Source organism: Sinocyclocheilus grahami, unplaced genomic scaffold (genome assembly GCF_001515645.1).
Source record: "Sinocyclocheilus grahami isolate Dianchi unplaced genomic scaffold, SAMN03320097.WGS_v1.1 scaffold102.1, whole genome shotgun sequence".
NCBI classification, from domain to species: domain Eukaryota; kingdom Metazoa; phylum Chordata; class Actinopteri; order Cypriniformes; family Cyprinidae; genus Sinocyclocheilus; species Sinocyclocheilus grahami.
This window is the reverse complement of record NW_015505281.1, coordinates 159,738-178,553: the sequence shown is the minus strand read 5'-3', so window position 1 is coordinate 178,553 and position 18,816 is coordinate 159,738. Positions and strand designations below refer to the sequence as shown.

The 18,816-nt window shown below is 34.9% G+C and overlaps 1 protein-coding gene across 1 annotated transcript in view; it reads right to left on the bottom strand.

Moving 5' to 3' along the window:
• LOC107588363 (protein diaphanous homolog 1-like) overlaps nucleotides 1-18,816 on the bottom strand; it is a 138,356-nt gene that overhangs the window by 109,378 nt on the left and 10,162 nt on the right. Inside the window, exons 2-3 of the mRNA XM_016276437.1 lie at nucleotides 2,177-2,203; nucleotides 259-420 (exon numbers count right to left, since the gene is read on the bottom strand). Coding sequence (XP_016131923.1) covers nucleotides 259-420; nucleotides 2,177-2,203 — 189 coding nt within the window. The remainder of the gene's footprint in view (nucleotides 1-258; nucleotides 421-2,176; nucleotides 2,204-18,816) is intronic.

Genomic DNA, 18,816 nt, shown 5'->3' with positions numbered 1-18,816 from the left:
CAATGTTTTAAACACGTTTACTTAGCTAAATTGGAATACTGCATAGACTTTATTGTTTTTATATATCTTTCTTATACAGCTAATTATAAATACTATAACCTAATCCAAACCATAAACCTAACAGAAAACTTTCTGCATTTTTCCAGTTGCAAAAAAATCTTTATTTACCAGTTTTACAAATGAGAATGTGTCCAAAACGGGGTTTATGGAGATTTTGTCAGGTTAAGCTCACTTATGGGTACAAACACACACACTCACCAGCATCTGCTCAAACAGCTCCAGCACAGACTCGTCTGACAGCTCGTTCAGCGAGGCGCTCTGGGACGGAACTTGATACTGGGCGGCTGATGAGTGTCTGATTCCCATCGTGCCCGACTTCTCCTTCTCCTTCTTCGTCCGCATGCTGGTGAAGCGCTCCAGCTGACACAGGGTCAAAGGTCAAAGCTCAGAACACAGCAAAAACACATTGGAGGATTTTACACTGTGTCTTAGTCACTGCATGTTCAGAATGGCATACTAACATCCTACATGCACAGTTTATGAGTTTTTAGCATGCATGGACTCAAATGTCTTACTGCATTTGGCAAAGACGTAGAACATAAGAAGAATGCAAATCTGACCTTCCATTTGCAGTGCACACTGTGCAGTAAATAGAATGCCAGTATTTCATTCTGAACACAGAAACCGTTTAATTGACAGAACATGCTCTGCTGGGAACAATAAACTGATATCATCTCAATTTTAATTGTCTTTATACGTTTATCTCATCGAGTCTGTCAATCAACAAGAACAAAAGGCATTTAAGAAAATTCCAGATCAATCCTGACATACGGCTCCTCTGAGGAACCTTTTCAAGTCGAGACAAGAGTAAAGCAGCAGAAACATCGGAGATACTTACACACACATCCTCCATCACATTCAAAGCAAAACAACAGAAGCTGATATAGAACATCTCGTCAAAAATCATAATTATCTTTATTATAGCTGATCATAAAGGCTGACAGCCTAAATCAATACTATTTTGCCTGTTTTTTTTTTATGCAAAACGTACACAAAGTATCAGAGAGTCTTGAAAAAAAAGTAAAGATCTATCTATCTATCCTATGATAATCTCATCCTTTAAAAAAAAAAAAAAAAAACATCTTGATTTACACATTTTTTGGATGACCATGACCGTTTTTAATTTAAAAAAACATTTTGATTGATTAGATTTTTTTTTTGATTGATTGACAATGATTAAATATGATTATATATATATATATATATATATATTATTAAAATGTATTTTTAAAGAAGTTAATAGATTCAAAAATATTTACCAAAACATTCATATTTATTTAAAAGAAAATCTCATAAATTAACAGATCTGCAAAATATTGTTGATCAAAATAACCAATTTGAATACATTAGAATTTGGGCAATGATTTTTTTAAAAAAATTTTTTACTTAAAACAAAAAATAAATAAATAAATAACAAGCACAACAATAATAAGCAAGCAAGCATGTAAAGTAAAAATGTAACAGAAGTTTTAAAAAACTGTACATTTGTAAAAATTTGCAACAAAAAAAGTTAGAGAGTTAGTAAATAAAATAAATAAGTTAATTAATTTGTTAATTAATAAATCCTGATATTGTTTTATTTTATTTGTATTGGTCTGACTGGGTCAGTATTGGAAAAATAAAAAAAAATAAAAAATAAAAATGGAAGAAAAAATATATAAAACTATATTCTTGATGCATTATACGTGCTGCTTAATTATATTCTTAGCAGCTGCTCTCTTATTATATAAATCTTGTGTGTAGACTGTTCTCATTACATGATTCTGCTTGATACAAATATGAATCCATAGACATTTGGCAAGATGCATTTTGGCAAAGTTTTAATTTGGCCCGCTGCTGAAACATCATGACAACTCTTCAGACAAACACAAACACACATGTGAGCGTGGCATCACACACTTCCTCTGGCTGTGACAGGAGTGAGTGTGTGTGACGTCAGATCAGTTTCTGAGACACACAAACACTGATCTGAGGTCAGCCGTGATCAGACGTGAGGCAAAGTGTGCGCTACAGACACATGGTGCAGGGTGAAGGGTTAAAGGTCATGGTGGTGATGTCAGTGGCGAGGTGACAGAGAGACGGGGAAGAGTGTTAAAACACACGCGTGTGCACCTACCTCATCAGGAATCAGCCGTTTGAGAGTCTGTACAGGGAGCAGGAAAGACAAAAATCAACACTAAATACAGAGAAAGACAACAAAACTGTCAGAGAGAGAGCAGGGAAAATGGGTGGAAAAGAAAGAGTAGGAAAAGGAAATAGAAAAGAAAAGTGAAGGTATCCTGGACCATAAACTAATCAGAATCTATTTAAAAACTATATTAATGCAATAGAATTTCTATATTATTGAATTTGAGACAGAAAAAAAAAACATGTTTTTTAATCAAAGACATTTTCATTTCACATTTTCTAAAAACTAAAAAAAATTCTGCTGTTAAACGGAGATTACACGGTAGGGCTCCACGATTTGGAGGGGGACAAAAAAATCAATATTGCACAAGCATAATCCTGCCACATGAGGGCAGAGCAGCTCAGCAAATAAACATCAGCGCATCACTTCCTCTTCCCAGGAAATCAACAGTCACCTGCTTATAAACAGGTGTTTCTATGGTGAGCAAAACAATGCAGATTCTCCAAATGTTACTTGAGAATCTGTGAATGTGAGAACATGGAATGTGATGAGACATGACCTTTGACCTCACAAAACAAACCCAGCAGGGATCACATGACCTGTGGCACAGAAATGTGGATAACATTGTCACAGGTATGCGTACATGAAATACTCATATCGCCACAGAGAGATAAAGAAATATCAAAATATCAGTTGAAATACTACTAAACTTGATTCTTTTAATAGATTATTTCTGTTTAATCTGCAGTTATTTTAATAATGTACTACAGATACATATTTTTAATGGAACTATTCACTATTTCCCACTGTGGAAACACTGATACTGCCAATGTGGTTTTGTCCTGCCAATAACATAACATAACATAACATAACATAACATAACATAAATGTTATATGTTATAACATAAAATATATAACATAACATAACAAAATAAAATAACTGAGCATAACAACATAAAATAACATAACATAACTTAAAATAACTAAATAAAATTAAAAATTAAATACAAATACAAAAACATAAAAAATATTAAATTAAAAAGTTAAATTAAAAAGAAATAATGAGTAAATAAAAACAAAATAATAAATTTAAATTTAAAAATAATAAAAATATATAATAATAAACAGAATGGCAACGGTCCACCGACTTCACCAGTAGTCACATGACACAAAATCTAGGTAAATGTGTTGAGTGACCATCAACATCCCAAAACTCACTCAACCTCCTTCCTCCTGCTCTCAGATACTCAGATCCAACTACCTGTGTGTGTGTGTGTGTGTGTGTGTGTGCGTGTACGCGTTTTTGTGACAAATGAGGACATAAATTTGTATAATGACAAAGTTAAGACATAGGTATTACAAGGAGAAGGTGACTTTTCAGGACATTACCCCATGTCCCCACTTTTCAAAACGCTTATAAATCACACAGAATGGAGTGTATTGAAAATCTGAAATAGCACAAAGTCTCCTGTAAGGGGTAGGGTTAGGGGTAGGGTTGGTAAAGGGCAATAGAATATACGGTCTGTACAGTATAAAAACCATTACGACTATGGGATGTCCCCACTTTTCACAAATGTAAACCTGTGTGTGTGTGTGTGTGTGTGTGTGCGCTCAGACTATGACACATGCTTTAAAAATATAATCAATTCTCTCAATTACTCAGAAACACATAAACTCAATAAAACGTTAATTCTTTACAGCTACACCCACAAAAATCACCAAGACACACCCACACACTCAATATGAACACACACACACACACACACAAGGTGAGAACATGGAACTGCATGAGACAAAATATCAAGAACTGATAAAAATTTGCAATAGAATAGATTAGAATATAATTATTTCCACTGTTTTAAAAGTCTTTAGACACACACTTTACATATGGACCCAGAACATTCATCAGTGTCATCTTAATATGACCTCATGCATTAGATTAATGTAAACGAGTCACCCACATACATACAGATTTATACAGGTTATACAAGTGTGTGTGTGTGTGTGTGTGTCTGAAAGCACCTGCATTTCTCATTCCCTTCTAAAAATAAAAACAGATATGAGCATTCTTGTGCGTGTGTGTGTGTGTGTGTGTGTGTGTGTGTGTGTGATTTCTGTCTACTTGGTTTCCATGGAGACAAATGTCCATTTCGGTTTGCCAACTGAAGCTTGGGGAATGTGTGTGTGTGTGTGTGTGTGTGTGTTGAAATGATGTCATAATTCGGGCCCCACCAGACACGCCCGTTAAAGTGTGACAAGCCACTTCCTGCACAAAGTGCTCACAGGAAGTGTCACAAAGAAAGACACACAAGCAAAAGCTGCATTAAGAACACGCGCACACACACACACACACTAGCAGAGCATTGTTTCAGTCTATATAGGGAACAAACCAGCAGGATAATATCATTTAATAGGTCAGAAAGTTGAATTTACTCAGAGAAAATTAAAAAAATGCAGTCAATGTCACAAAATCATGCCCATGTATCTCTACACTGCAGTACAAATCAAACAAACAAACAAACATTTAATTGTATGAAGAAAATTAATTTGGTGTCAGTAAGACTTATCTCATGCTCACCAAGGCTGCATTTACTTGATCAAAAATACACACAAAAATAAGTCATATTGTGAAATATTACAATTTAAAATAACCGTTCTCTATGTGAATATTTCGTAAAATGTAATTTATTCCTGAGATCAAAGCTGAATTTTTAGCATCATTACTCCAGTCTTCAACGTCACATGATCCAAATATGCCGATTTGCAGTTGCGCTGCCTCATTTTTTTGTTGAAACCATGATACTTTTATATTTTTAGGATCCTTTGATGAACAGAAAGTTTAAAATAACAGGATTTATTTGAAATTGATTCTGCGAATTCACCACAGAATCAATAACATCTCTGTGAAATCTTGTGAGAAGCATTCAAATTCGGCACAGAATTCTGTTAAAGTTACAGATATCAGAACAAACGCCACTGATGTGGAAACCAGGAAAAACATTGTTCAATAAACACAAATCACCACCATTCACCATGGATTTATCATAGTGAAACTACAGGAACAACTTGTGGCAGAAATTATCGAATGTTTTTGAGTGTTTTTAAATGCTTCACACAACTTTTCCCAGCACTTCAAAGCTTTAAGTATTACTGAATTTGAAAGTTATTTTTATTGTGATGACATTATTTGTTCATCCTTCATAGCAGGGCTCCAAACAAAAAAAAAATAGAGTAAGGTGCCATTGGCCCCTATAAGAAATTTTTTTAGGCGCCAAATTATTTTTTTAGGTGCCACAGAATAAACGTGTTTTATTTATTTTATTATTATTTTTTAACATTTAATCATACTTTCATGTGTTTATGTCTCATCTTTTCTTGAATTTATCAGCATTTTAATCCATCTTGCAGATGACTTGGGAACTAAGGTTCAATTAAAGTGGGAACTAAACGTCTTTTCCAACTTGAAATATAGTCACAAAGAATTGTTCATGACACATAATCTGTACAAATATCACAGACCATAACAAGCATCACTTGGCCGCTGAGTGTAGTTTGGGCTCCTCAGTGCATCCTATAAGTGTTGTCATATGTCTTTCACACATTCAGTCTATTTTTCTTCATTAGTAAAATGCAATTTTGTAGGAGGAGTTGAATCATGTAGACAACAGGTTAAGTAAAAATATTAACATCCAATAGCGCACAAATATAGCAAAATGCTCTTCTTTATAGTTATTTTTCTAGCTGACTGATGACCTTATGGACACTGAATGGTTATTCTGAGGTAAATGTATTATTACGTTGCAATGTTTACAAGCTTTACACGTCTGAAACACTGAATGAGCTTTTACATGAGACATTTCAATAAGTTGTACTGTAGGTTTTCTTATAAAATAGGCTACATTTTGATGTTAATTCATGTTCATTATGTACATAGTAGTAAAGAGAAAGATATAATGGGTTTACTTGCCGCTTGAACTGAGGGGCTAAAGCGATCGCGCCTGCCGCATTAAAGAGCGCCAAAACAACATATTTATTGTTTGAATTTCGTTATAAATTTGACAATTTTAAAGCTGATACTTTGTTTGTTAAAAAGTAACAAAGCTTTTTGCGATTAATGTACAGCAAGTGTGCTTCAAATAATATGAAGTTCACGCATTAACAGAACACAGCATATAGAATAGGCATGGGCCGATTATCGGTTTCAAGGTATACCACGATTTGAAAATTTCACGGTTTCAAAACCACTAATATTTTCTGTTATACCGTTCCTGCGGTATGCGCTGTTTTTCATGTCTCCTCAAAGACTGAAAATGCACAGCATATCAAAAATAACACATTTTAGAGCTGTAATGACAATACCGTGATACCATGATATTTTTGCTTAAGGTTATCATACCATCAAAATCTCATACTGGTCCATGCCTACAATACAGGGGTGGGCGATATGAGCTAAAATTCATATCACAATATTTTACAGTGTACAGGCGATATCGATATTATATTGCAATATGAGAAAAAAAAATTTGAGACAAAATATTTTAACCTTATATAACAAGAAAAAGTGAGGGATTGGACATAGACCTGAAAAAAGTAATTTTTTTTATTGTGCAGGGCTCGCAAAATTTCAAAATCCCTGGTAGCCCTTCAGGCAGGTACTCTTCAGATTTTAGTAGCCCGAAAATTTAACTAGTCCAAATAAAAAAAATGCCTTTTTTTTAATATAGAAAGGAGTTTAAATGTCAATCAAAACTATTTTCAATACACAAATATCAACAAATATGAAGGAAGGAATTTAATTTCACTATTTACAGGGTATCTGCAGAATTTGTTTAATAAACTTAAGGCAATTTATGACCCATTTTAAGAGCTGCACAAGTAAAATGAACAGTATGAGTGGGGTTGGACAATGTCTGTGGTAACATACAGTATTGAGACATAAAATTACATGATTCACAGTTCAGGTTTTCACAAAAACAAAAATCTTATACAACAGCATTTCAGCCTTTAGACCATTTTTATGAAAAGGGATAAATCAAGCATATAAATTATGTAAATTTAAAACGTATAAATATTACCGTTAATTGTTTAGATTTTTAGAAGGCACATTAACTTCTCTCATTTACAACTCTGTGTTTGCTGAGTAAAAACATGAGTTGATATTTGCTTTGATCGGACCATAATCACAAAGAAAGGCTTATTGGAAATGTAAATTCATTCTTTGCCACGAGGTGGCGCTTTAGGAGTGCTCAAATATTGCACTCAAACGCTGCTTTATCAGGAATTATAGGTAAAATTAAATTAAAATGCCAATGACACGTTTCTGAGGACAGTCGGTTCACTTCAGATACATTCAAATAAAGACATCCGCGCCGCGTTTTGACTTGAAACGTGCAGTGCTCAATTTCGCTGAATTTCGCGATACGCAACGCATAAAAAGACAGTATAAGTCATTATAATCAGTAATTATGTCCCCACTGGATGTCTGTGGTAACATACAGTATTGAGACATAAAATTACATGATTCACAGTTCAGGTTTTCACAAAAACAAAAATCTTATACAACAGCATTTCAGCCTTTAGACCATTTTTATGAAAAGGGATAAATCAAGCATATAAATTATGTAAATTTAAAACGTATAAATATTACCGTTAATTGTTTAGATTTTTAGAAGGCACATTAACTTCTCTCATTTACAACTCTGTGTTTGCTGAGTAAAAACATGAGTTGATATTTGCTTTGATCGGACCATAATCACAAAGAAAGGCTTATTGGAAATGTAAATTCATTCTTTGCCACGAGGTGGCGCTTTAGGAGTGCTCAAATATTGCACTCAAACGCTGCTTTATCAGGAATTATAGGTAAAATTAAATTAAAATGCCAATGACACGTTTCTGAGGACAGTCGGTTCACTTCAGATACATTCAAATAAAGACATCCGCGCCGCGTTTTGACTTGAAACGTGCAGTGCTCAATTTCGCTGAATTTCGCGATACGCAACGCATAAAAAGACAGTATAAGTCATTATAATCAGTAATTATGTCCCCACTGGATGCAACAAATGCCTCGTTTATAATGGGTTTTACTGGCTTTGTCTCATCGCGCATCACCAGCGCTCGTCGCACACACGGCATCACCACTGGTAAGGGGCATAACATTTCCGTCACACACTTGAGGTATTCGGCCAATCACAACGCACTGGATAGCTGGCCAATCAGAGCACACCTCGCTTTTCAGACCGATGAGCTTTGTAAAAATTTACGCGTTTCAGAAAGGTGGGGCATAGAGGAGAAACAATAATGTACAGTATGTGGAAAATAATGTGTTTTTTAACCTTAAACCGCAGAAACACATTGCATTACACCAAATACACAAAATAATGTTCTTTTTAGCAACGTCATATGACCCCTTTAAGTATATTCATAATCTGCTTTACGTTTACCTGGCACTGGAAGTCCTTTCACAAACTTGTAACTTTCATGCTCAGAGCAGAACCATGCATCATTCATTTATATTTCTACATAGCTCCCTGCAATACAACTCTGATTCTAAAATTGCACCATCTAGTGGTCTATTGATACAACCACAACTTCTACAACTGATAACGGAGCGCTCAAGCGGGTACTGCGAGTCATGATGAGGTAATTAAAATGTCAAATTAATATTTTGCGCTCAATTACTTACTTATCAGACAAGTGGCCGCATGATAAGTGGGAAAATTACGTAGTGCAGTCTATCACACTGCAGAGGTTTCTTTTGCAAAATAATCTGCTGACTGTACACTATCCCTCAGCCTTGCCGCACCCCCCAGTTTGGGAACCACTGGAGTAGGCGATTTGTGCTCTATTAATTTGGTCTGTTACGATGCTCTATGTGTTTTATTACTAATGTCTGTGTAGTACGGCATTGCACACAGAGAACAAAAACGTTCAGAATTGACTCTTTATTGTCATTTGTGTTCAAATTTGCAAAGCGTACCAAATTGAACAAAACTATATAAATGCAAAATCTGAATTCATGAATATATAATGGTATCCACGGTACAGCAAAATCCATATCATGGAACAACATAATACCAGTAGTCACTTTCATACCAGTATAGTGCCCACCCCTATTACAATAATGACATTTCAGGGAGAAATGCATTTAATTGTAAAGGAAATAATGTCACAAAGCAAAAAAAAAGAAATTCATAATAATCTTATTTTTTATGCAACAAAAAATTACATATAAGAAATATAAATAAATAAATAAATGCAAACGAACAGCGCGCATCTGAAGTGTCTCTGAAGGAAATAATGCATTATTTATCGGCTTTAAGATATCGGCCAAATTTTCTTATCAGGCCGATACCGATAACAGAAAAAATGAGCATTTATCGGCTGATACCGATATGGTGGCCGATATATCGTGCATCCCTAAATATTATTCATTTATTTATTTAGTTAGTTATATAATTTTGTGTGTGTGCAGAAATATGACCTTGACACATCTGATTCACCCTTACAGTTCACCATCATCCAGCAGTCGGTCAGTCAGACGCATTGCAGAGAATGATGACAAGAAACACAACACTAAAGAAAAGAACAAGACTGACTGACACTTCAGAGTAACTGTACAGTCTACAGTTTGAGTGACTCGACATGTCAACAGGAAGTCCTTTAAGCTAAATTAGTCTGCTTCCACTGCTCACAGTAACATGCTTTCTGTGCTAACGCTTGGCTGGACGCAGAGGAACAGTTACACACGTGAATAAGCACCTGCTACACACACACACTGGCAATGGATTGACCCTCGGCGAGGAGCTTCTGATGACAGGACCTCATTCAAGGGCTTTCATTTAGACAATAGCACAAACCGATTCCTTCAAAACCAAACAAACAACACTTCCTGTCACCCCAAGGTGCCCACCGGAACCCAGCAACCCTGTTTGGGAGGCAGTTAATGAGGTTACCAGGACAACAAACGTGATGAATTCAACTATGAACTATCAACTATAAATAAACTACATATCAATCGCTGCATTTGTTTCAGAAAGATGCAGTAGTAACCGTAACATTTTATTTTAAGATTTAACATTTGTAGATGGTCTAAAGCTGGGATAGGCAATGTCGGTCCTGGAGCGCCACTGTCCTGTAGAGTTTAGCTCTAACCCTAATCAAACACACCTGAACAAGTTAATCAAGGTCTTCGGGATTACTAAGGCTACAGAAAAGTGAGTTTTTTTTCAGGGTTGGAGCTAAACTCTGCAGGACATCGGCACTCCAGAACCGACGTTGCCTACCCCTGGTCTAAAGCAAAAGAGTTATAAAAATTCTGAAAAATCTTTTAGAGCTCATAATTGGTTTAAAAATATATAACAATACACATTAATGAATAAATCAGTATATATAAAATTATTTAATTTACAAGTGTCATATTTGTAATATTTGTATAACACACTCATGATTTCATGATACCAATTTTATGACATTCAGAAACACAGTCTAAATGTTATTTGTGTATTTTACTTTCATTTTATTAAAAGTAAGCCAACAGCGCCCCCTACGGAATTAAAACTCCTTACTGAACAGGCATTAGGACCTGGAGGAGACTGCCGCTGCTGCCACTGCACATGCTATTACTGTATACTCTATCATACACTGAACATGTCATTCTGTACGTGCATTCTCAGTTTAAATACAGTGAATCTAATCACCATTTAGGCAAAACTTTGTTTCAAGAATGAGTCACACTGCTGACGTAATCTAATCGCTAGCACACCCTGAGCACATGTGAGTTAACCTATTCCTCTTATCGGCAAGACATATCGGCATAATTTTTCACATCAGACTGATGCCGATATGTACATTGAAAGCCATTATCGGCCGATTCCGATATCGGTCCGACAATATAATGCATCCCTAGTTGGACACAATATTGACGGTTTTTGCTGATGAAAATAGTTCCAATCAAAGTCACAGCAGAACTGCTTTGTGTCTCCGAGCAACACAGAGGTGTTTCTTTACTGAATGAATCCATATTTTTGAACGAAACAAGTGAGTCAATGATTCAGTAACCCATTCATAAATACACTAGTCACTTGCCTCGTTTCTGAATGAATCAGCTGTTTGAACAAATCTTTTGAATGAAGGACTAAATGACTCACTTATTCAAACAGTCATTTGATGCCACCTACTGGTATGGTTTCATATTTAAAACTATTATTGCATTTTCCCCAACATTTCTTATTTGTGTGTTTAAAAATATTTAAAACATTAATCTTATAAAATTCTTTATGCATTCGAAAGTTTGCAGTGTAAATGCATTTATGGCACCTCAGCTTCATCAAACAGTCTGTGTAAATACATCTAATGCCACTTCAGATGCAGCTTCTGTGTTTCCTGCAGTGGAAAGATGGAGTTTGCTGATACTGATTTCATTTGAACAGTAACAGCTCTACAGTTTCTTATTATTCTAACTCAATTAATTAAAAACAATGTAAGAATCTGATGTGAAAGATGACATTTAATAAGGTTAGTGAAAAATGACAATTTAAGAAACAGTTTATTGCTACCTTTTTTTCTAGTCACAGAGCACTTTATTTTGAGAGTTGTTTAAGTGAGAGAACAACTGTAACTTTGTCCAGATTGGGGCAATTGTAATGTTTAATAATTTTTTATTATATAAATAATTTATTTTGCATTAAAAAAAGTATAGATTTTTGTTTGTATATGCTGTCAATTATAGTTTTTAGAAAGAAACTCGGAATCGGCAAAAATCGGTATCGGCAGGTCACACTTACAAACAAATCGGAAACCGGAATCGGCCAAGAAAATTGCATCTACATCAGTGCATCTCTACACCTAATTGTATAGATACATTATAGTTCCATTTTTTAAGAAAAGGGGATATTCAAGGGGATATAAATTTGCCCATAAACGTGTATATTCAGTGATTATATCATTTTAAAGCCGTGTTATTTTAGTATCATTGAGATGTTACAGTTTCTGTTAACATTTTAAATTACTTTATTTCATATTATCCATTTTAATTTTAGGAATTTTTTTATATAATTTTGTTGTGTTTTTTATTAGTTATTTGTTTGTTTTTTTAAATGTCTTTAAAAATGTTTTTAAATATTTTTTTTCCAGTGGTTTTTGTTTTAGTTGACTATAATAATCCTGGTTCAGCCAGGTTAAAAATAAAAGGAGAACATGAGTTTGATCAGTTTGATAAGAGTGACAATGAGACCAAATTCCCCCTGTTATCAGTGACAGGAAAAGGAAGTGATGTCAGAGGCATTTAATTCAATAATGACCACATAATGACCAACCACTGATGAACAGGGACATACAGTCACATGAGTGTATGGGAAGGAGCTTGTTGTAATGACTAGCAATGAAAACAAAGGGAACCCTTTAACTCAAGCAATCACAGTCCACATTACAAGACCAAAAAACACAAAATCAAACTTTTAAACTTGTCTTTTTTTCTTTCAGAACATTCAGACTCAGGGTGTTCCTTGAGCTTCTGCAAAAGCAAACTGGCACATGATCAAGTGTGTGTGTGTGTGCACTCATTTGAATGACAGTTGGGGATAGAAATATTATGCTTTTAGTGCATCAGACTTTGCAATGTCACAGTGACACAAGACTTTGCAATGTTCTGTGACCAATGTCACAGAAGCACACACAAACCCTGTGTTTGTTCACATTCACAGCCGAGAAGTGTTGTTCTCACCACACTTGAGTTAAACTGACCATTTCACAATATCTCAGCTGGTGTATATAATATATTTTCTGGCAAAAATGTGTTATTTAAAGAAAGTAAAAAAAAACAAAAAACAGATCATTGATTCAACAGTGTTTGTCATTTCACGTCATTATTGCAGTTTGTTAAATTTTGCTGTTCGTCATTGTTTTCCATTCAACTCTTACAATTATCTAAAAACGCACTCTATTAAAGGAACAGTCCACCCAAAAATAAAAATTGTCATCTTTTATTTACAATCATGTTGTTACAAACCTGTATGATTATAAATGTATTTAATATCATTTAATATTTATTTAATATTACCTAAGAAAAAAATTATTAATAACTAGTAGCAGTAGTAGTAGTGACTATTATTATTATTATTATTATTATTACTACTACAACTACTACATACAATAAACAAATTGTAAAAAAAAAAAAATACTATTATTATTAACCTTTTGTAATATTTCACTGTAAAATAAAGATTACTTAAGAAAAATAATATAATCATTTTATTTTATTTTACAGGACAACTGTAAAATTAAAATACTAATATTTATGCCTTAATTTCTTACATTTATTTTATACTTATGAAAACTGCAGGGAGCCCATTAAGATTTTCTTTTGTGATAAGCACTTCTCTTTTTTTAGTTTGGAAAGACTGTTGCCGCATGTTGTGTTCCCAAATATACGTTAAAGTGACCCAAATTTGCACTAAGCCATTTCAGGATTTAGTTTTGTTTTGTTTTATTGATCATGCAGCCATAATAGTTTCTAGTTTAACTACTTCAATTTATGAGAAGCATGTATTTTGTTAAACTGCAGTTTCAAAGTAGCTTCACCAGCACTCAGCATTGACACACAAACACACTTAATATTCTGCATGTGTTTGCAAGCCTGTGTGTCTCACCAATACAGAAAATATGCTAGGTTAAAACTCACACAGAAAGCCATTCAAACTGTGTGTGTGTGTGTGAGTGTACACGCTCAAGAAACACAAAGGTCACACTTGGCTCCATTAATCAGAGTTTGATTCACATTCAGTAAGTCAAAGACAAATGAAACTCTTCAGACACACCAAACAAACACCGGATTTGAATCACAGACGTTCACACACTCCACCTAATACACCTGTCAGTGTCAGTGTGTGTGAGAGAGAGAGAGAGAGAGAGATAAAACTCAAACAGAAAGCCATTCAAACATAGTGTGTGTGTGTGTGTGCACAAGCAGCACAAAGGTCACACTTGGTTCCATTAATCAGAGTAGTATTCACATTTAGTGAGTCAAACACAAATACAACTCTTCAGACACACCAAACACCGGACTGAATCACAGACGTTCACACACTCCACCTAATACACCTGTCAGTGTGTGTGCGTGTGTGTGTGTGAGAGTGTGAGAGAGAGATTAGACCGATTAATCTGTCTGTTAATGAGAGATTGCAGGTCAAAGGGAATTTCACTGCTGCCACAGAGACGTGCAAATATTTTGTAATAGCTATATACATAACCAATGATAACTGCAAATTAATTTAAGATTAATAAAAAAATTATTGTTTATTTAAAAGGCGATTGTGTCTTAATTAGCTAATTATGGAGCCAATTTTGTAACAAGTAAATCATCAAAGATTTAAGCAATAAACAAGAAAACACACCCACACATTCCAAACTGCCACAAACATGCATAAACATCCCACATGTTGCTGCTTCACAGATATTCACGTGTGTCATTATGAACTTAACAGAAATGTCATTGTCAAGCTGCATGATTGACTAATTACTGAACCACACACACCTCAGCACACCCACAGAATAATCACACACACACATGTACACACAAACATGTATCTGTGCACCTGCGTCTGAACCACAGAATCTAATCCAGTGATTCACAACCTATTTAAATACACACGCGCACACGCACAGCAAGTTTGGCAGCCTAATTTAATCCATTCAGCCTGAACGGTGCACATTCCACTGACCAGGCAGAGAGAGACACACACCTCGTAGACTAATATTAGTGAGCTCATCTCATAGACTTCTACTGGTTTTCTAGCAGGTTAAAGATATTTTGTGTCTCCTAACCTGATCTGTAAACCTGCCCTTGAATCAAATGTTGTTGTGGACAATGAGGGGCCAATCTGAAGTAAAAAAAGATTGAGAATCACTGATCTGGACCATTTATGAGCTTTTGAACTGGTCATGATTTTTCACTACATTCAGCCCTGAGACTTCACATATGTGACCCTGGACCACAAAACCAGTCATAATGATCAATTTTTTTAATTGATTTTGAGATTTATCACCTGAAAGTTGAATGAATAAGCTTTCCATTTATGTATGGTTTGTTAGGGTAGGACAATATTTGGCCGAGATACAACTATTTGAATATCTGGAATCTGAGGGTGCAAAAACAATAAAATATTGAAAAAATTGCCTTTAAAGCTGTCCAAATGAAGTCCTTAGCAATGCATATTACTAATCAAAAATTAAGTTTTACTATATTTATGGTAGGAAATTTACAAAATATCTTCATGGAACATGATTTACTTAATATCCTAATGATTTTTGGCATAAAAGAAAAATCGATAATTTTGACCCATACAATGTATTTTTGGCTAGGGCTGCACGATAAACCGAAATGGGATCGAAATCGTGATTCGACAGAAGCTGCGATTGTCATCCGTATCTTTCAGTGAAGCACGGTTCTGTGATCAGCAGTAAAATCCATCCAAAGGCCAGAGGGCGCACTTGCGCTGAAACTCCAAATACGCCTCGCAGAAGAAACCCAGAAAATGTCCAGTTATTATACTTTTTTTGGGTGTGGAAACCCAGTTATTATAATTTTCATTAAAATAAAGTATATTTATAATGCAATGGGAGAGAGGGGGAGAGGGGGAGAGAGAGAGAGAGAGAGAGAGAGAGAGAGAGAGATTAGACCGATTAATCTGTCTGTTAATGAGAGATTGCAGGTCAAAGGGAATTTCACTGCTGCCACAGAGACGTGCAAATATTTTGTAATAGCTATATACATAACCAATGATAACTGCAAATTAATTTAAGATTAATAAAAAAATTATTGTTTATTTAAAAGGCGATTGTGTCTTAATTAGCTAATTATGGAGCCAATTTTGTAACAAGTAAATCATCAAAGATTTAAGCAATAAACAAGAAAACACACCCACACATTCCAAACTGCCACAAACATGCATAAACATCCCACATGTTGCTGCTTCACAGATATTCACGTGTGTCATTATGAACTTAACAGAAATGTCATTGTCAAGCTGCATGATTGACTAATTACTGAACCACACACACCTCAGCACACCCACAGAATAATCACACACACACATGTACACACAAACATGTATCTGTGCACCTGCGTCTGAATCTAATCCAGTAATCCAGTGATTCACAACCTATTTAAATACACACGCGCACACGCACAGCAAGTTTGGCAGCCTAATTTAAGCCTGAACGGCTGAACGGTGCACATTCCACTGACCAGGCAGAGAGAGACACACACCTCGTAGACTAATATTAGTGAGCTCATCTCATAGACTTCTACTGGTTTTCTAGCAGGTTAAAGATATTTTGTGTCTCCTAACCTGATCTGTAAACCTGCCCTTGAATCAAATGTTGTTGTGGACAATGAGGGGCCAATCTGAAGTAAAAAAAGATTGAGAATCACTGATCTGGACCATTTATGAGCTTTTGAACTGGTCATGATTTTTCACTACATTCAGCCCTGAGACTTCACATATGTGACCCTGGACCACAAAACCAGTCATAATGATCAATTTTTTTAATTGATTTTGAGATTTATCACCTGAAAGTTGAATGAATAAGCTTTCCATTTATGTATGGTTTGTTAGGGTAGGACAATATTTGGCCGAGATACAACTATTTGAATATCTGGAATCTGAGGGTGCAAAAACAATAAAATATTGAAAAAATTGCCTTTAAAGCTGTCCAAATGAAGTCCTTAGCAATGCATATTACTAATCAAAAATTAAGTTTTACTATATTTATGGTAGGAAATTTACAAAATATCTTCATGGAACATGATTTACTTAATATCCTAATGATTTTTGGCATAAAAGAAAAATCGATAATTTTGACCCATACAATGTATTTTTGGCTAGGGCTGCACGATAAACCGAAATGGGATCGAAATCGTGATTCGACAGAAGCTGCGATTGTCATCCGTATCTTTCAGTGAAGCACGGTTCTGTGATCAGCAGTAAAATCCATCCAAAGGCCAGAGGGCGCACTTGCGCTGAAACTCCAAATACGCCTCGCAGAAGAAACCCAGAAAATGTCCAGTTATTATACTTTTTTTGGGTGTGGAAACCCAGTTATTATAATTTTCATTAAAATAAAGTATATTTATAATGCAATGCCTTTATCACTGCTTAAATACTATGAAATATGTTGCGTGCCTTATTCTGTGTAAGAAGCCACATCACCTCACAGAACGATTTATTTCAAACACTCGACTGACGTTATGAAGTGAGTTTGGAGTAAAAAGATGTTATTAAATATGGTATTTTCACACGCTTTCAGATGGAGCAGCATTTACTTCACGGAGCCGTAGTTCACTGAGAAGCTATGCAAACAGCTGTCATTATCGCGAATGATTTCTTCGATTTCAAAATCGCGCAATAAAATAGTCTGATTTTTTTGCGTAACTTATCAGTGAACTACGGCTCTGTGTAGTAAATTCTGCTCCATCTGAAAGCAAGTGATGATGATTTACTGCTGATTGCAGAACCGGCTTTACTAACAAAATGCGCATGACAATCGCATTCGATTATTCGTGCAGCCCTATTTTTGGCTATTGCTACAAATATACCTGTGCTACTTGTGACTGGTTTTGTGGTCCAGGGTCACATATGACATAACGGCATAGTGCATCTAATTTTTTAAATGGAACAGGTTACCTTTAGACACATTGCATGCATGTTTTTATTGAGCATCATATTTAAGACATCAGGCATTTATGGCTCATATAGTCTGATATAGTGAGAATATGGAGAAACCACAATTCAATTTTAATCAGAGACACAAACTAAGCACAAATATGCAGTTTGGTGGAGAGCTGATATTTATATGAACAAAAAGTGAGATGAAATTCTGATGCTTGTAATGTAAATCAATGAGTTCTTTATAACAGTATAGCAGATAATTGCATAAAATGATCAGTCAACACTCCATATCTCCAATAATATGTCTACATTCACTATGTTTTCAATACTTAAATGCTTAGTTTGATGATCAAAACATATGCAATGCAATAATTCATTGAGAGATGAACAAATAAATGCTATTCAAAAGCCTAATAATCATACTTGATATTCACTGATTTTTTTTGAAAAAAAAAAAAAAACCTAAGTTGCTTCAGTCCAGTAAGTGTTCATCTTGAAATATTAATAACAATATCAAAGTTATTCTAATGTTTACTTTACAAAAATAATTTCAAAGATTTGACAGTAAAAAGACACATTAATCACGAGCTGAAGGTGAACGTTTGTACAATTATAAAACAGCCTTTTGCTTGCTAAATGAATAAATGAACTTCCTTGGATAACGCTAATTTATATGACATGTCTATTACATTTCCACAATCACACACTAGCTGTATTGACACTGTCAGACTCACATTTATACTGAACTCGTTTGCCTTTATGGACAAAAGCACTTTCTTAATGATTCAGTTGCACAGGTGCTCATCAAAACCCACTACAATGCATTACATCATTTCAGTTTATATGCAAAACTGTCTGTCGGTGAGGTAGAACAGCCTGTGATTGGCTGAAGCCATTTCTGTTGGTTTCTCATCATCCAATCACAAGTCTGAAGCTCAGCGAATGCTGCAGCTTCACGATTTT